This window comes from Mastigoproctus giganteus, chromosome 10 (genome assembly GCF_048544385.1).
Source record: "Mastigoproctus giganteus isolate SK-2022 chromosome 10, ASM4854438v1, whole genome shotgun sequence".
NCBI lineage: Eukaryota > Metazoa > Arthropoda > Arachnida > Uropygi > Thelyphonidae > Mastigoproctus > Mastigoproctus giganteus.
In genome coordinates this window covers 206,489,129-206,507,300 of record NC_143584.1, presented here as the reverse complement: position 1 = coordinate 206,507,300, position 18,172 = coordinate 206,489,129, and the positions used below count along the sequence as shown (strand labels likewise).

General features: G+C 36.5%; 1 protein-coding gene across 2 annotated transcripts in view; it reads right to left on the bottom strand.

Annotated features, from left to right (window-relative positions):
* Mps1 (dual specificity protein kinase monopolar spindle 1) overlaps positions 1–18,172 on the bottom strand; it is a 72,127-nt gene that overhangs the window by 7,486 nt on the left and 46,469 nt on the right. For both annotated transcript variants that reach the window (XM_090383491.1, XM_090383492.1), the window contains exons 7-9: positions 15,408–15,509; positions 14,406–14,582; positions 732–807 (exon numbers count right to left, since the gene is read on the bottom strand). In XM_090383491.1, coding sequence (XP_090239617.1) covers positions 732–807; positions 14,406–14,582; positions 15,408–15,509 — 355 coding nt within the window. The remainder of the gene's footprint in view (positions 1–731; positions 808–14,405; positions 14,583–15,407; positions 15,510–18,172) is intronic.

Below are 18,172 nucleotides of genomic sequence, written 5' to 3'. Positions count from 1 at the left end.
ATGTGATGTCACCAGGGTCGGATAAATTATAAAAGTTTTTCACTGTTATATGATTCTTACTCATATTTACAGAAACAAAAATAATCAGTGTGTTGTGGTATGTAACAGATACAAAAAGAGCAGAGTTCTGGCAAACATCAAACAAAAACTAATACTGGTACAGCTGTTTGTGCAGATTGTAGGAGGATGTACTTGGCTCAAGGTCATACTTGTTTACACTTTGGAATAGGTAAAGAAAATATCACTAATGTATCTCACAGAAATAACACGACCTCCAAAGGATTGAAGGGCACCCATAATTTTTTAAAATTTTCCTTTATCCTTTCTAGTTCCTTATCACTGATTTTTTTTCTGCTGTAAATATTCATATGGTATAACTCCTTTAGTTATTCTCTAATAGGCAAGTTAAAATTGTTTCTTACAATCTACAGCTGTTTTTTTTTTTTTTAAATCCTTTAAAATCAATTTTTTACTTTGTCATTGATAACTAACAAAAATCAGTTAACACTCGTATCATGAGTATTAATCTGTTTTACTATGAATGGTAAATTTTTCGAAATCGGCACAATGCTAGTGTGTCGCCTTGTTTATTTACAGTTGATTTCACACATTGGTTTTTTATTAATCTAGTATTATTATTAGGCAATATTAATCACACATTCTGCTAGGGCAAACATTAAAGATGTTTATTATATGGATAAGAATAAGGTGCTAAATTTAGTGAAACTTACCAACAGAAGTCAAATAGGGATGGCATAAAAGCTCTTGAATAGAGGGTCGTTTCTTGGGATTTCTCATCAAGCAGGACTGCATTTAAATAATTATTCTAATTAGCTATTAAATATTTCCCGTTTTATTTAATTTTCTGTTATATAAGAAAATGATGAAAAGAACAGAAAAGGAATAACTTTTATTTCAGTCTAATCTAATATTCAATCTATAAATTTAATATTTAAGAAACAGCTATAATTAAGGGGAGGGGACATAAAACTGCTGTCAATAAAATCTCTTCCAGCTAAGATTTACTCACAAAGTAATGCAATACAGTGCAAACCTCAGTATAATGTGCCTCTTCATAACACAGTTTTTGATATGCTCTGGGTAAGATCAAGTCCCCAAAGTGAATTATGGAAAAAAGTGTGTTCAAAGGAACCAGCAATTTCATATTGCTGGTTCTTTGAACACACTACAGAAAATATATTGGAAACTGGAAAAAGTGAGTACTGTATATACTTGTACATCCTACTACCATATTTCCAAGAAAGGAAATTAGCTGAAAAAAAATTGGCTGTATATTTGCTTCACTATATTCAGTTCCAGAGTAATTTTTGCAAACATCAGGACTTGTCAGAGACTAATTATTGTAGACACCCAGTTTCTCCCCTCAACTAGAGATGCAATAAAAGAGGGTATCAGTGGAACACTAATTACAAACAGCTACCTCTGGAGAGAATATGGCTACCATTCATCAAATACATTACATTAGTTACAAAATAAATTTTTGTAAACAATAACATGACTTCCTTTCTTGGACTAGAAGTTACACTCAGTATAGCAAAAACTGCTAAGGGCTAAACTAGACAGATATAGACTATATAGACAAAAATATACACAAACTGAGAAGTATTTATAGAGAAATCACAACTTCACTTCGGCACAATGATAGAACAAACTGTTTGGTTCTGATATAGTTTTCTTAAAATATGGAAAATTCTAAGGCATCAGAAATAAATACATGGAAAAATGAATAAATCAGTAGGACTGAATATTGTAATTTTAAATGTTTTCCACCAACCTTATGTAGAAATAAAACACAACAAAAACTGGAATCTTGATAACTATGTATTTATAATAAATTATATTTGACTGTATTTACAATAAATTATATGTTCCTTTACAACTAAAATATATAAAATATACTGGGTTAAGAACAATAAAACCATAAAATACATTAAAATATACTAAATTAAAAGCGATAAAACCATAGCTTTCGAAGGCTCCTGCTGCTTCTTCAGCGGTATTTTTCTTTGTTCTGCAGTGCATCATTAAATACCAGCAGGTTCACGGTACTCATCACGTGTTTCATTCCCACGTGTTCCATTCTCGTGTTATGGAATCGGGAGTGGGTCGTATGAAACCGTTCATCCTTTCTGAGGATAGTAGTCTCGAAGAAGGGATGGATCCGCGTTTCTCTATTAATGTTCACTGTATAACAGATCCGCAAACTCTCAAGCCACTTGCTGTCCAAGAACTTATGTGCCCGATCGGTGATGATAGCATCGTCCGGGGAGATCTGGTGCTGCTTCTCCCAAAAATGCTTGGCTATGGCAGACTTACCATACACCGCATTTCTTATTGCCTTAGTGTGCTCCCCCAGACGATTTTTGAGACAGCGTTTTGTTTCCCCTACATAACACTTGTTTCTAATTCTTCAGTTTCATTTTCTGCCTACACCAAAGCTCGCAACAATTGTAAAGCAGTTATTAATCAGTCCAAACTAGAGTTTGAACAGGCTAAGAGTAGAAAACTTGCTTCTTGCCCTAATGGTAGCCGAGCATTCTGGTCTCTTGCCAAAGCTATTGGCCGCAACTTTTGCCCATCTCTGCTCCCACCTCTGTCCAAACCAGATGGTTCTGTTGTCACTTCAGCCAAGGATAAAGCTGACCTGCTAACATCCCATTTTTCTTCCAGCTCATGTAGTAATGATCTTGGTAAAACACCACCCACCATTCCCAACACACTCCATTCAATGCCTCCTGTGGTCTTCCGTCAAAAGGATATCAGAAGGATTTTGATGAATCTCGATGCTAAGAAAGCTCCAGGTCCTGATGGTATTTCTCCACTTGTTCTCAAAACCTGTGCTCCTGAACTTACTCCTATTCTTTGCCGCCTTTTTTCACTTTCTTATTCTAAAGTTGTTTTTCCTTCTGCTTGGAAATTTGCTCATATCCAGCCAGTTCCTAAAAAGGGTGACAAATCCCTCCCATCCAATTATCGTCCTATTGCAATTACTTCTACTTTTTCTAAAGTAATGGAGAAATCAATTAACCGCCAACTCTTAAACTACCTAGAAACCTTCCGTCTGATCAACGATCACCAGATTCAATGGAAAGGTTCGGTGAAACACAAGTAGTTGCTCTTGACATCTCAAAGGCTTTTGATCGTGTTTGGCATAAAGGTCTTCTAAACAAGCTTCCATCTTATGGTTTGCCAACTGTTTTTAGTAATTGGTTATCCAGTTTTCTCTCTGATCGCTCACTGAGGGTGAGGGTAGATGGCTCTCTGTCTTCTAACTTCTCCACTAATGCCGGTGTCCCCCAAGGTTCAGTTCTTTCCCCCACTCTTTTTCTCTTGTATATCCATGACCTTCTTCCATTGACTGGAAATCCTATCCATAGTTTTGCCGATGATAGCACATTGCATTCAACTTTCCATTTTGAGAAACCTTGTCCTGCTCAATCCGCTTCAACTTCTAGAATATCCACTACCAATTCCTTAAATGCCGATCTCCAGGTAATTCTCCAGTGGGGTAAAGACAACTTAGTTGATTTCAATCCTTCTAAAACTCAGTCTTGTCTTATATCTCGCAAAAAGGATTCTTCTGCTCCTATGCTTATCTTAAGTGACACTCCGATTTCTAGGCAAAAGGATATATCTCTTTTGGGGATTACCCTGACTTGTAATCTCTCTTGGCACAAGCACATTACAAATATTGCTTCCTCTGCATCCAAAAAACTTGGTTTTCTCTTTCGCTCTCGGTGTTACTTTTCTTCCAAACAGCTGCTCACTCTGTATAAATCGCAAATCCGCCCTGCCATGGAATATTGTTCCCACATCTGGGGTGGTGCCCCCAAAACCTCTCTCAGGCTTCTTGATTCCATTCAGAAGAGGGCAGTTAGGTTAATTAATGATTCATCTCTAACAGAGTCTCTCCACTCGCTGTCTCATAGATGCACTGTTTCTGCTGCATGTCTCTTCTACAAATACGTCCATGGGCACTGTTCTTCTGAATTGGCTTCTATAATTCCTGCTCTCTCTTTCAAAACAGTCCAAACATGTGCCGCCACAAGCCAACATCCATTTACTGTCCAACTTCAAACACACAGAACCAACTTTTCATCTTCCTCATTTATTCATTCAACTGCCGTTTTCTGGAATAACCTTCCTTCATACGTATTTCCTGAAAATTACAATCTACAGAAGTTCAAGTCCAATGTCAACAAATATCTTCTTTCGTCTTCTCAACCTCCAACCCAAGCACGGTACTAAGTACTATAGGTTCTAATACCTCTCGTGTTTGGGGTTCACATAAAAAAAAAAAAAACACTCCCCACAATCTGGGCATCTAATACTGTATACAACCTCACTTGCATTCTCTTTTTGAATGGGGTCCTTTACTTGTGACACGATTGTGTGCAGCCTCTGCCCCGGAAGCTGCACACAACGCGTCTGATAACTTCTTAGTAATCTAGTTATATGCTCAGTTAGACCCGGATAGTGGGAAATGTATGCAGTGGATACTGGCATAAAATATTCACCTCCCCTCTGATTTCCTTTAATATATTTTTCTATAAACCTTTGGGGGTAGCCACATTTTGTAAGATCCGTCGTGACGTGTTCATACTCTACCTTCCTATCCTCGAAGGTACTACAGTGTGATTTTGCCCTGTCAACTAATGTTCTAACCACACTGTTCCTATGATGGCTGGCCTGAGCTGAATTGTAGTGCGAATATTGACCTTTACACATCGGTTTCCTATAGACAGTCTTTGGTTGTTGTAATAGTAGTAGTAGTAGTAGTAGTAGTAGCAGCAGTGGCATGTGATGCAAGAAAGCAAGTGTATGAGCTTATGCAGCATCAGCCAAAAAAAAAAAAAAAATATCACACCATTCCCTCCAAATGCCTGTCCAGTTCCTCCTTAAATTTATTCAACCTATCAACTTCCACAACGACAGATGGAAGTTTGTTCCAGCAATTAACCACCCGCTGGCTAAAGGCAAATTTCCGCACATCTATTCTACATCTGTCGTTTCTTAATTTGAATTTATGCCCCCTTAGGTTCGTAATCTGAACAAGTGGAAGGATCCCATCAGAATTCAGCGTGCTCAACCCATTCAAGGCCTTATATACCTCAATCAGATCACTGCGCAGGTGCCTAGTCTCCAGCCGCTGCAATTTGCAGAACTTAAGCCTATCTTGGTAAGAGGATCCCTTCATTCCCCTCACCAATCTTGTTGCCCTTCTCTGTACACGCTCAAGTAAATCTACATCCTATTTACATGCATTCTGATTGACCATGGAGTACGTTGTGCCAGACCTGTACGCAGTACTCAAGGGGTGGCCTGACCATTGCCTTATACAGAGGGATAATCACCTCCTTTTGCCTGCTAGCAAAATTCCTATATATCATTGACAAAACCCCATGACCTGCCCTGGCAGCCTGTCTGCATTGCTCAGAAAACTTCATATCTGACTGCACAATTACTCCCAGGTCTTTTTCATTTTCTACCACCTTAAGTGTAGTACCACACAGTTGGTACGTTTCTCTGGGGTTACTTCTACCCATATGCAGTACTTTGCATTTGTTCATCCCTACAGAACAACACGTCGTCTAGGAATGGCAAAATTCCTCCTTCTTCTACCTCCAAGGTAAATTGTATGAATGGGGAGAAGCCATTTTAAAAGTTCAACACCTGATCTTCACTCCCCTTTCGAATAATTGAAAACGTATCATTCACATATCTTTTCCAGGGATGCATAGGGAGAACACACTAGCATTAAATATTCTAACCTCAAGCTCCTCCATAGCTAAATTAGCAATAATTGCGCTAATCGGGGGAGCCCATGGCTGTACTGTTAACCTGCTTATACATAGTATTATCAAATACCATAGTGGTGCTTGAGAGGCATAATTCTATACCTTTCTCAATATCCTCTAAATTTAATTGTGTTCTAGTATTTAGGGTGGTATCTCTCTGTAAGGCCATGTGTGCACAACGCACTCCAAGGTCAATCGGAATACATGTAAATAGAGATGTCACATCGAAAAATATCATAATTTCATTCTCTTCTATGCGTTGGCTTCTTATAAAATGCACAAAGTCTTTGCTGTCCTTAACACTAAATTCGGAAAGTCCTACTAATGGAGATAATAATTTGGCTAAGAAACCAGATAGTGCATATGTGGGACTGCCTATAAATGAGACTGGGTCTAAGTGGTACACCCATTTTATGAATTTTAGGCAAGCCATAAAATCTTGGTATTTGGCTCCCTGTAGCATGCAGTACCCAATATTGCTCTTTGGAAATTTTGCTAGACTTAAGCCAACTCTGTACCATTCTATTCACTTGACGTTCCAAGTTCAGCAGTGGACTTTTCTGAATAACCTTATAGGTTGTTTGATCATTCAATAAATCCAACGCTTTATTTAGATATGCTTCTTTATCAAGAACCACCGTTACCATACCTTTGTCCGAGGGTAAGACCACAATGCTATCATCTTGCTTGAGGCTTTGTAGTGCTGATTTTTGCTTCACATTGAGATTAGAGGGGGCATTTTTAGCTTGACTGAGGATGGCTGCTGTTTTAACTCGAATTTCATTAGCCATATCTTTGGTAAGCTTATTTATAGCTCTTTCCACGTCCATTGCTATTTCTGCAACGGGTACTCTAGATGGAATCATGGCAAATTTTGGTCCTAAATTTAGAACCTCCAACTGATTTTTAGTTAGTTGTTTACTGCTCATATTCACTATAAAATCCTTGGCAGTATTATCACTATTGCCTCTAAACTTGGTTTGTTCTCTAAGTCTGTCAATTTCCAAAGAGCAATATTGGGTACTGCATGCTACAGGGAGCCAAATACCAGGATTTTATAGCTTGCCTAAAATTCATAAAATGGGTGTACCACTTAGACCCATTGTCTCATTTATAGGCAGTCCCACATATGCACTATCTGGTTTCTTAGCCAAATTATTATCTCCATTAGTAGGACTTTCCGAATTTAGCGTTAAGGACAGCAAAGACTGTGCATTTTATAAGAATGCCAACGCATAGAAGAGAATGAAATTATAATATCTTTTGATGTGACATCTCTATTTACATGCATTCTGATTGACCATGGAGTACGTTGTGCACACATGGCCTTACAGAGAGATACCACCCTAAATACTAGAACACAATTAAATTTAGAGGATATTGAGAAAGGTATAGAATTATGCCTCTCAAGCACCACTATGGTGTTTGATAATACTATGTATAAGCAGGTTAACGGTACAGCCATGGGCTCCCCCATTAGCGCAATTATTGCTAAATTTAATGCTAATGTTCTCCCTGTGTCCCTGGAAAAGATACGTGGATGATACGTTTTCAATTATTTGAAAGGGGAGTGAAGATCAGGTGTTGAACTTTTTAAATGGCTTCTCCCCATTCATACAATTTATCTAGGAGGTAGGAGTTTTGCCGTTCCTAGACGTGTTGGTCTGTAGGGAAGACCAACAACTAAAGACTAAGGTCTATAGGAAACCGATGTGTAAAGGTCAATATTCGCACTACAATTCAGCTCAGGCCAGACATCATAGGAACAGTGTAGTTAGAACATTAGTTGACAGGGCAAAATCACACTGTAGTACCTCCGAGGATAGGAAGGTAGAGTATGAATGCGTCACGACGGATCTTACAAAATGTGGCTATCCCCAGAGGATTATAGAAAAATATATTAAAGGAAATCAGAGGAGAGGCGAATATTTTACGCCAGTATCCACTGCATACATTCCCTACTATCCAGGTCTAACTGAGCGTATAACTAGATTACTAAGAAATTATCAGACGCGTTGTGTGCAGCTTCCGGGGCAGAGGCTGCACACAATCGTGTCACAAGTAAAGGACCCCATTCAAAAAGAGAATGCAAGTGGGGTTGTATACAGTATTAGATGCCCGGATTGTGGGGAGTGTTATGTAGGGGAAACAAAACGCTGTCTCAAAGATCGTCTGGGGGAGCACACTAAGGCAATAAGAAATGCAGAGTATGGATCTCCCCAGATGATGCTATCATCACCAATTGGGCGCATAAGTTCTGGGATCGCAAGTGGCTCGAGAGTTTGCGGATCTGTTCCACAGTGAACATTAATAGAGATAGGGAAAGCAGATCCATCCTCAGAAGGGATGAACGGTTTCATATGACCCACTCCCGAGACACTTCCGGTTCCATAACACAAGAGAACGGAACACTTGGGAATGAAACACGTGATGAGTACCGTGAACCTGCTGGTATTTAATGATGCACCGCAGAACAAAGAAAAATACCGCTGAAGAAGAAGGCAAGAGCCTTCGAAAGTTATTGTTTTATCGGTTTTTAATTTAGTATATTTTAGTTGTAAAGTTAAATATAATTTATTGTAAATACAGTCAAATATAATTTATTGTAAATACATAGTTATCAAGATTCCAGTTTTCGTTGTGTTTTATTTCTACATAAGGTTGGTGGAAAACATTTAAAACTACAATATGAATATACCCAACCTCAGAGGCCTGTTTGAAGAGTAGGGCTGAAGTAATCGCCACCAAAAGGAAAAAATTATACAGTTAGAAAAAAAGTTAAAAGATTATTGAAACAAAATGCAGTATATTTCACAAGTGTGGAATTCTACAAGAAATGATCAGTGGATGGTTGAAACAGGAAGAAACATTGTGTTCATCTGTAGAAGATGAAGTAGGCCTCCAAAGAAAGAAAACTATACTTTGTGAAAACAGTGATGTGGGGACCAAATATTATGCAAGTAGCTTCTACAGAAGCATAGTGAAGAATTACTAATAAATGGGGTAATTCTGAAACCACAGTTACTTAAATTTCAAAGCTACTTGGTGGATATGATGATACATTTAAAGCTTCTGAAGGGTAGCATTGAAGATGGAAGGCTCGTCATGGGATATCCCATGTGTCTTTTAGGTGAATCCGTATCAGTTGACGTTACAGCAGCAGAAGCATTTCCTAAATTTCTGCATAACATGATTCAAGGTGCTGAATTCACAGATGAACAGCTGTACAACTATGACAAAACAACACTGTACTATAAACTTCTCCCTGACAAGTCAATGGATATTAAAAAGGCACCCAACAAAGAGGGCATAAAAACTAACAAAGACTGTTACTGTGAAAAAACCTGGAATCACAAACTAAAGCCACTGTGCATCAGTAAAAGTCGAAGTCCCCAATGTTTTAAGCACATCATTATGATATCTCTACCTGATTTATAAAAATAGCTCTAATGCTTGGGTGATGAGTGATATTTTTGTTTCTGGATTGAAAGTGAGCTTGTACCATCATGAGATACCACTCAATTTCCAAAAAACTTGAAGAAATGGCTCTGTTACTGTTGGATCACTGCCCCAGGTCATCCTTCAACTGATGTCCTGAAATTGAAAGATGGCAAAATCATTTGCATTTCTGACAAGGAACACACTGCACTAATTCAGCCCATGGATCAGGGCATTATCCGAGACTTCAAAGCCTACTATCATGGTGAGCTACTTGGTGTCATGAACTCAGAAATTGAAGTTCTAGAATTTCTGTAAACATTTAACACTGAAAAAAACATGTTGCATAGCATACCATACTGGATTAGCGTGGAAGAAAGTAAGCACAACAGCAATTGAAAACTGCAGGAAAAAATGTATTGGAAAAGATGAGATCACTAATAATAACCTTTAATTAGCAGCACTTTTCAGAACAAGAAGCAAAGGCTGTTTGTAACATACTTGGTGGCAGTCGAAGAAAATGACCTGGCTGCTTGGATTGAGGTGGATGCAGAAGCTCCAGTTGCACATTACCTAAATGAGGAATAAATTGCAGCCTGTGTTAACAGTGGGAAGGCAGTTAACAAAAAGAAGGCCAGTGATGGCATGGCATTGTTATAGAACATTAGAGTGATAGTGAACATCTTCATTTATTGCATCTGACCACTATTAAGAATCATGTACTGAAAAAATACTGTCATCAGTTCCGACAAACTAAATTACATGACTATTTCAGAATGGATGTCCATAACAGCATTGCATATTAATAGAATATAAAGGAAATGATACTCCTTTAATACTTTACATCTCTTAGTCTGTATACTCATAAACCATTAGAAATAAAGTATTTATTTACTAGGTAAAGTGTATTTATGTTAAAAAATATATACAGTCGGTCCTCGTATAACACGTGTTTACATTACACGAATTCGATCATACACGATTTATAAATAGGGGAACGTTATCTTATATAACACGAACCGAATTCGCTTATGCACGATTCGCCTTCGTGTTTACAAGAAATGGCAGTCGAACGCGGAATCACCCCAACCGAACGCAACACGATAGGAATGAAGAAGATTCTGAAAATGTATTTATGTGTTTTATATCAGTGAAGGGGAAACACATTTCACCATAATAACGTAAAAACCAACACAATTCCAGCTATCGGTATAATCGCAAATGCAATTAGATCGAGTTTACTACCAGTTTATAACAGATTCCACTAGCAGAAACGCAACTGGAAATTGTTTTTATTGTTTTATGGTAGTAACCCCCAGAAATGTGCTTTAGTAAAATGTGGGGTGTTAATAGTGTATCTCGGCCTTTACGGTGTTGTTTATTCAGTTGCTGCAGCTTTGTTTATGTGTATCAAGCGTGCCTCCTCGTTTTGTAATTGTGCTTTATTCCCTAAAAATGAGTAAAATACTTAAAAGGTGTGAAAAGGAAGCGTCCTGGCGAAGACACTGCAGATTCAGAGAGAGAAAAAAAAACGCAATATCGATAAACAGAGGCGGACTGAGTCAAAAATTCTTACCCGGGAAAATTTATAGTGGCCTCATACTACGGTTTATGGCCAAAATCACACCGGCCTCCGGCCCACCGGGGTTTCCCCGGTAAGGCTTATGGCCAGTCCGCCTCTGTCGATAGAGAAAAAAATATGAAATTGTGAAACGCTTTGAGCAAAATGAAAGACCATGTGATATTGCACATGCTACAGACCTAAATGAGGCAACACCGATAATTACAAAGAATGCGGAGAAAATAAAAACAACTTTCATAGCAGGAACAACTCAAAGTGTAATTAAAATCCATTAGATTAAGACACAAGAATTGGAAGAGTTCCATTTCTTCCAATTCTTGTGTCTATCTGTTTGGATAGAAAATCAAACAAAAAACAAGTTTGCTTACGATAGAAGCAAAAGCATTACCAATATTTTATTACGTAATAGTCGTAATAAAATACGTAAGCATTTTATTACGACTTACGTATTATAATTTATACTTACGTATTATAAAATACGTAAGTATTTTATTACGACTATTTTATTTAATATAATAATTTTTTTACGAATAAAATACGTATTTTATTCGTAAAAAATATATATTATATTTTTATTACGTATTTTAATCGTTATACAATACGTAAGTATTTTATAACGATTAAAATTACCCGATTATTTATTGTATTTGGTAATGTTTTGGTTCCAAATGTGTGTTCAATCTTCGGTGGTCGGCACCTAACCCCACTTTTCCCCATAGGGCCTGTTGTTTATATTGCAAGAGGGTTTCTAGGAACACAACTATCGTGCTATACGAGGACAGACTGTATATATAAAATGTTTTGGCTATAACACAGGTATTAAAGTTGCCACCTGACACACATATCATGGTTGCACTCTATTTAAAAAATAATTCATTCAATAAAATTTTGAAAGGGTAAACAAAAAAGTTTGATTAAGGTAAAGAAAGCCAACACGAGAACTACCGCAAACTTTGGGAAACTTACCCGGAGAAACTGGTTTGCTGCTACCACAGTTTCTCCCCGCAGTCTCAGTAAACAGACTGTGTGTGTTATCAGTAGTGGCAATAGAAGTTTATAACGATGTATTGATTAGTTTTTCTCATTATTAAAAGCAGATTATTGGAGTTCATGAGTGTTTTCACAGCTGAAATTTACTTATGGGTACACCTTCCAGACTGCCCCTGTCTTAGGGTGTTTACCCCCCTCCTGCTGTTTTAAAATAGGAAGAAAATTACTGCCACTACCGATAACACACTGTCTGTTTACCAAGAATGCAGGAAGAAACTGTGGTAGCAGCAAACCATTTTTTCCGGGCAAGTTTTCTGAAGTTTGCGGTAGTTCTTGTGTTGGCTTTCTTTACCTTTGCCAAAAGTTCTTTCAAATAGATCTATACTTAAGACAATCTTTCTTGGTTATTTCTTTATGTGTGGTACTGTTAATACAGTTAAAACTTGAATGTACAGACTACCCAGAAATTTCTAACATTATTCAACTCTAATTGTTCACTTACCTTATAGCATGATCAGAAAGTAACACAGTTCAATGGTGACACAATCTGTCAATTTGTAATGGTGTTTATTGTATTGTGGAATTTAATTAAAGACATGCTGCTGTCAAGGGTAAAGGAAAGACTTTTGCCTTCATAAGGGTAACTACAGTGGTTTCAGACAGTTTTTAAATTCTATGCAGTGGGGCCAAATGATGATGTTACCAACAGCAAATTCTAAATGGGAAGCATTCAGGGAAGTAATAAATAGAAACTACTAGGCTTTTCATACCAACAAAGAAATACTGTTCAAGACTTAGTCACATGATCTATTGAGACAAGTAGCTGAGAAGGAAAGTGCATGGAATGTATATAAATTATCGGGTAATTCAGAAGCCTACAGTAGATATAAATTAGTCTGTAATCAAGTCACAAAGCAGGTTAGGCAAGCTAAGGCAGATTATGAGAAGTCTCTGGCAAAGAATAACATAACAGCAAAGACGTCTATGTTTATATTAACATTAGAAGGGATTGAATCACATTGGGCCACTTAACGTCAGTGGCTTAATTATTGATGATCCTGCTCAGGTTGCTGACAAATTGAACATATATTTTGCCTCTACATTCACACAAGGAATTCTTTAGGGGATGGGATGCCAGAAGTTTATCAAACTCCAGTAGGGAACTAAATGACTGCAATAACTGAAAGGAAGGTGGAAGAGGAATTGTTGAAGCCAAACATAAAAAAGGTACCTGGGGTGCATGGGATCTATCCAGTAATAATATTAAAAGATCAAAGGAGGTAAGAAAGCTTTTAGTCTTAATTATGAAACCATCCTTGAATTCAAGAGAGGTCCCTATGGACTGGAGATCTTTGAATCTATCTTCAATTCATAAAGGAGGATCAAAAGATGACATGGATAATGACAGACCTGTTACCTTAACATCTGTTCCAGGAAAATAATAGAGTCACAGGTTAAAGAAGTAATGCAGGACCATCTGGACAATGCACTTATACTGCAATCACAGCATGGATTTGTTAAAGGACAGTCTTGTCTAATCAATCTAACTGGTTACCATGATGTGGTGACCAAGGAACTGGATGCAGAAAATAATTTTGATATCATATAATTGGATTTCAGGAAGGCATTTGATATTGTTGCACATAAAAGACTGCTGTATAAAATGGAGCAATGTGGCATTAAGGGCAAGTTACTGCTATGGATAAAAGGATGGTTCAGTGGAAGAAGGTAGAATGTGGTTATCAATGGGCACAGCTCTTCGTGAGCTAAATGTTATCAGTGGAGTCCCCATTGTTTTTTTTTTTTTATATATATAAACCCCAAACACGAGGTATTGGAACCTATAGTACTTAGTACCGTGCTTGGGTTGGAGGTTGAGAAGACGAAAGGAGATACTTGTTGACATTAGATTTGAACTTCTGTAGACTATAATTTTCAGGAAATACGTACAAAGGAATGTGCCAAGTCAAGGAATAAAAGTAGTTGACTTAAACATCTCTAATAGAACTAACAAAGTTATCAATCATAACTGTCTTGGTGACTGAATTGTTAAAACCAGTAAAAAGGTATTAAGTTCTCTATATTGCAGTTGTGATACTCTCCCCCCCCTTCATGTTTTTATTCTTTTTTTCCCCTGCTTGCATTCAATCATGTCATAACATGAATGCAAGTGGCATCAAGAAAATTTTTGCTACAGGAAGCTACAAGAAAAGTTTAATGGGGATGTATTTATGAAATTCTCTAAATTATTATTAATACAACTGCTGCTGTGATAGTCCACCCTTTCAACTTAAATTTTTTTGAACGTAATGCTCAAGAAAGTTTTACAAAGTGAGAGATATGCTACAATTACTGTAGGGCAATTGTTTTACCACACCGTCAAAACATTGCATAATTTTAATACAGTGGTTGATAATCTGTGCACTTGGACTAGCAGTAGGGCTGCTCAGTATTAGTTTGAAAATCCAGCAAGGGCTGACACAAAATTGTAAAATTTATAAGGTTTCATAGTATTAGAAATATCTTTATTATAATAAGTTCTATATATATATAAGATTTAAATAAACAAATCTTACCATTAAAACATCCAAAAGATGAAAATCCTCTATAGGTGGAAAAACAATCTTATGGGTAGGATTTACAATTGCTTCTATTTTAGCAATCATGTTGTGGATATGCTGGAATGGCGTATGTCCATAAACAAGATTATAAAGAATACAACCTAGCGACCATACATCAGATTTTACACTGATCTAAAAGGAATAAAAATTAAAAAACCTATAAAAATTATTAAAATAATTTTTTTTAATTATGCAAGGTATCTTTTTTACTACTTTTAATAAATTCATTAATATTGAAGGGTTTATTATTATTATTATTATTATTAATAGCCATATGGTGCAAGGAAGCCTGAGGCTTATGCTGCACCAGCCAAAAAAAAATTCCTGAGCTACCCTGAGAGAGAGAGAGAGAAAATCAGAAAGGAATCACCAAGAAAGAGAAGAATGATGATATCCAGCTCAGGACCCTGGGTGTGCCAAGCCCATACTCACCAGATGTGAGCCCCTGGTTGGCCATAGTCCATTGGTTAGTATGCATAACCACAAGTAAGGAGGTTGTAGGTTCAAGCAGTTAGCTGCCATGAAAAATGCACATCCCACTGTGAATTGTGAAACTGAAAATCTGGCTAACATTAAAAATTAATTCAGTATGTGTACAGTCACAATGACTATGCAAACTCTTCTGGCCTTGAATATATCAAGAATAAATGAAAATTCCTTAATTAATTAATGAACAAATAGTAGTATTACTCATATAGAGCAAGGAAGCCACAGGCTTTTACTGCACTGCCCAAGAAAAAGAGAGAGAGAGAGAGAGAGAGAGAGAGAGAACGTAGATAAGAAAATACAAATTATGCACTTCCCTCTTTATATAGATGACTATCCAGTTGACTTAAATTTCTTCAAACTGTCAGAAATCTCTCCAGTACACAAAGGAACTCAAACCCAGACTACTTATTCACAGTTCTACAAAAAGTTTCAATATCATTTTGAAAACCAAATTATTGTCACACTTACTTTAATCCTTGATTGCTTTGATCCTTTACTATCTATTCCTTCAGGGCTTGCTGAACAGGTATCTTGGATTGCCTCTGGTGACATATAATTCAAAGTTCCAACCTAGTGTAAAGGTGGGACAACAAAAATAAATTAAAACTTCATAATATTATCATCAGATATAAAAATTTAAAAAAATAAACAATAAAAAACTGCAGATGAGAGGAAAACTAAAATACTTTCATTCTAATACAGTCAAAAATGCCAAACATATGATGGCTAATAAATTTGAATAACCACTAGCTAAAACAATGATATTAAAATACAGGCAACCCCTGTATAACACGGTACTTCTACAACATAGTTTCGCTCTAACATGATTGATAAATTGCAGCAATCCTCGCACAACATGGTACTTACATAACACGGTTAGAGAATTTCGGCAAACCTCACATAGCATGGTATTTTTGAGCATTTGTGCAGAGAAAACCCTACTATTATTATGTTGGATGCAATTTTTCAACATTTCCTTTTTTTTTTTTTTTGTGAATCCCTGTAGATTCTATGCTATTGATCTAAAAAAAAAAAAAAAAAAAAAAAAAAATTGTGACTTTGAAGCATTACTAAACTTTGTTCTTAAGAACAGCATCAGAATAATTTCTTTGTGAATAAATTCACAGTCCTAATTATGCCTAAGCAACTTAGGCATAATTTGGGTATCTGCCGATTTATTAAAAGAATGGTTTCTAAATTGTTTTGTGCCAGCTGTGGAAAAATATTTAAAGCGGAAAAATCTAGTAAAAGTCTTATCACTATTAGATAATGCTCCAGGCCATCCAAAAGATTTAAGTCATTGAAAATGTTGAAGTGCTGTTCCTACCAATTAGAATCTTATTATTTAATGCAGATGCAGATCCTTCAACTAAAAGAAGCACTAAGCTCAAAAGGGAGCTTCAGACATGCTTAGCTCCATACCAAGAAATTTACAAAGATCTATCAAGCAAAAGCAAACAAATCTAGATTACTGATTTTTTAAAGAGGGCAGAAGATACATGAAACCTAGGTGCTCCAGAAGAAAGTTCAGAAGGTGAAGATATTCTGCAATAGAGAAAACATTCTCGTTTGATTGTGCTTAGCCACGATGAAGAAAATTAAATACAACTTCTTCAGCCATCAGACCAAGGCATTATATCTATTGTTAAAACTCGTTACATCAGAAAAATTTCATTGGATTTTGGAAAAAATTGATTCCGAATCTATTGAAGTGGAGGCATGGAAACATTTTTCAATTGTGGACTGTATCGGACCGTAACTTTACCACTCAAAGAAATAAAACCGTAAACATTGAAACCATGTTGGAAAAATGTATGGCCAGAATCAGTTCATTCAGAAAATATGGTCAAGCCAGCAGAAAATGGAATCTGTGCTATAGTAGATATTGCTAAGTCATTAGGAGGGGGAAGGTTTGACGATATGACTACTGAAGATGTTCAAAAGTTACTTTTAGAAAAAGAGGCTGGCAAAGCAGATTTGGTGTAAATGGTATTGGAGGTAAACTAAATCAATTCAGAGGATGATAGTGCAGATGAAAATTCAGCAGTTCCAAATTTTACGCTAAAAAGCATACAGGAAGGCATAAACTTAGCCGAGCAATTAGAATCTTATTATTTAATGCAGATGCAGATCCTTCAACTGAAAGAAGCACTAAGCTCAAAAGGGAGCTTCAGACATGCTTAGCTCCATACCAAGAAATTTACAAAGATCTATCAAGCAAAAGCAAACAAATCTAGATTACTGATTTTTTAAAGAGAGCAGAAGATACATGAAATCTAGGTTCTCCAGAAAAGAGTTCAGAAGGTGAAGATATTCTGCAACAGAGAAAACATTCTTGTTTGATTGTGCTTAGCAGCGATGAAGACGAAGAAAATTAAACGAACATACATTATCTAATATATATGTATCACAGTTTGTAAGAAGTTTGTAAATTTATTACTATTTTTAATAAAAATTAACTTTCCAATAGTTATAAAAAAATGGTGTATTTTTGTTAGCTTTGGGAACATAACCCCCCCCCCCCCCACTTTTTGTACTGGTTCTTAGTCCCATATAACAAGGTTTTGCACTACACAAGAATCTAACTACCGTGTTATACGGGGGTTACCTGTATATAGATTTTAACCAGTGTAAACAAAGCATATATTTTAAACCTCTTCTAAAAAGTTTTATTTTAACATATTTTCTCTTTTTAATCCATACATTAAGTGTGCCCAACATCATTTTATATACTGCATTTTCTGGACCATAAGATGTGCTATTTCCTAGGAAATTCCCTAAAATTTATCTTATGATCTGAAGGTGTACTAGGTGCATGAAGTGATATTTTTATCTTTAGACATGGCTATAGGAAGCATGATCAGAACATCCAGGTGCATTTTGTAAAAAATGTTGGTATGGAATTCAGTACAGTTCAGACTTAACGGAGGCAAAAAAAAAAAAAAAAAATGCTTGCTGAATTAAACATGGGATCTGCTGCAATTCCAGAGGAGGCCTTGAATGACTGCAGCCACTAAACATTTCAATTAACCATAAAGCATTCATGTATGAAGAAAGGACCAATTAGATGGAATCACCAAATCACCATTTAGCACAAATAGGAAGAATGGAGTGACCAAATATTTTGTATGTTGGAAAATGGATGAAAAATTCAAGGGAGTTAGTGAAACATGAGACAGTCACAGTCTTTTAAGAAATGTGTAATCAATATTGCCTTTGATGGAAAAAAAGAT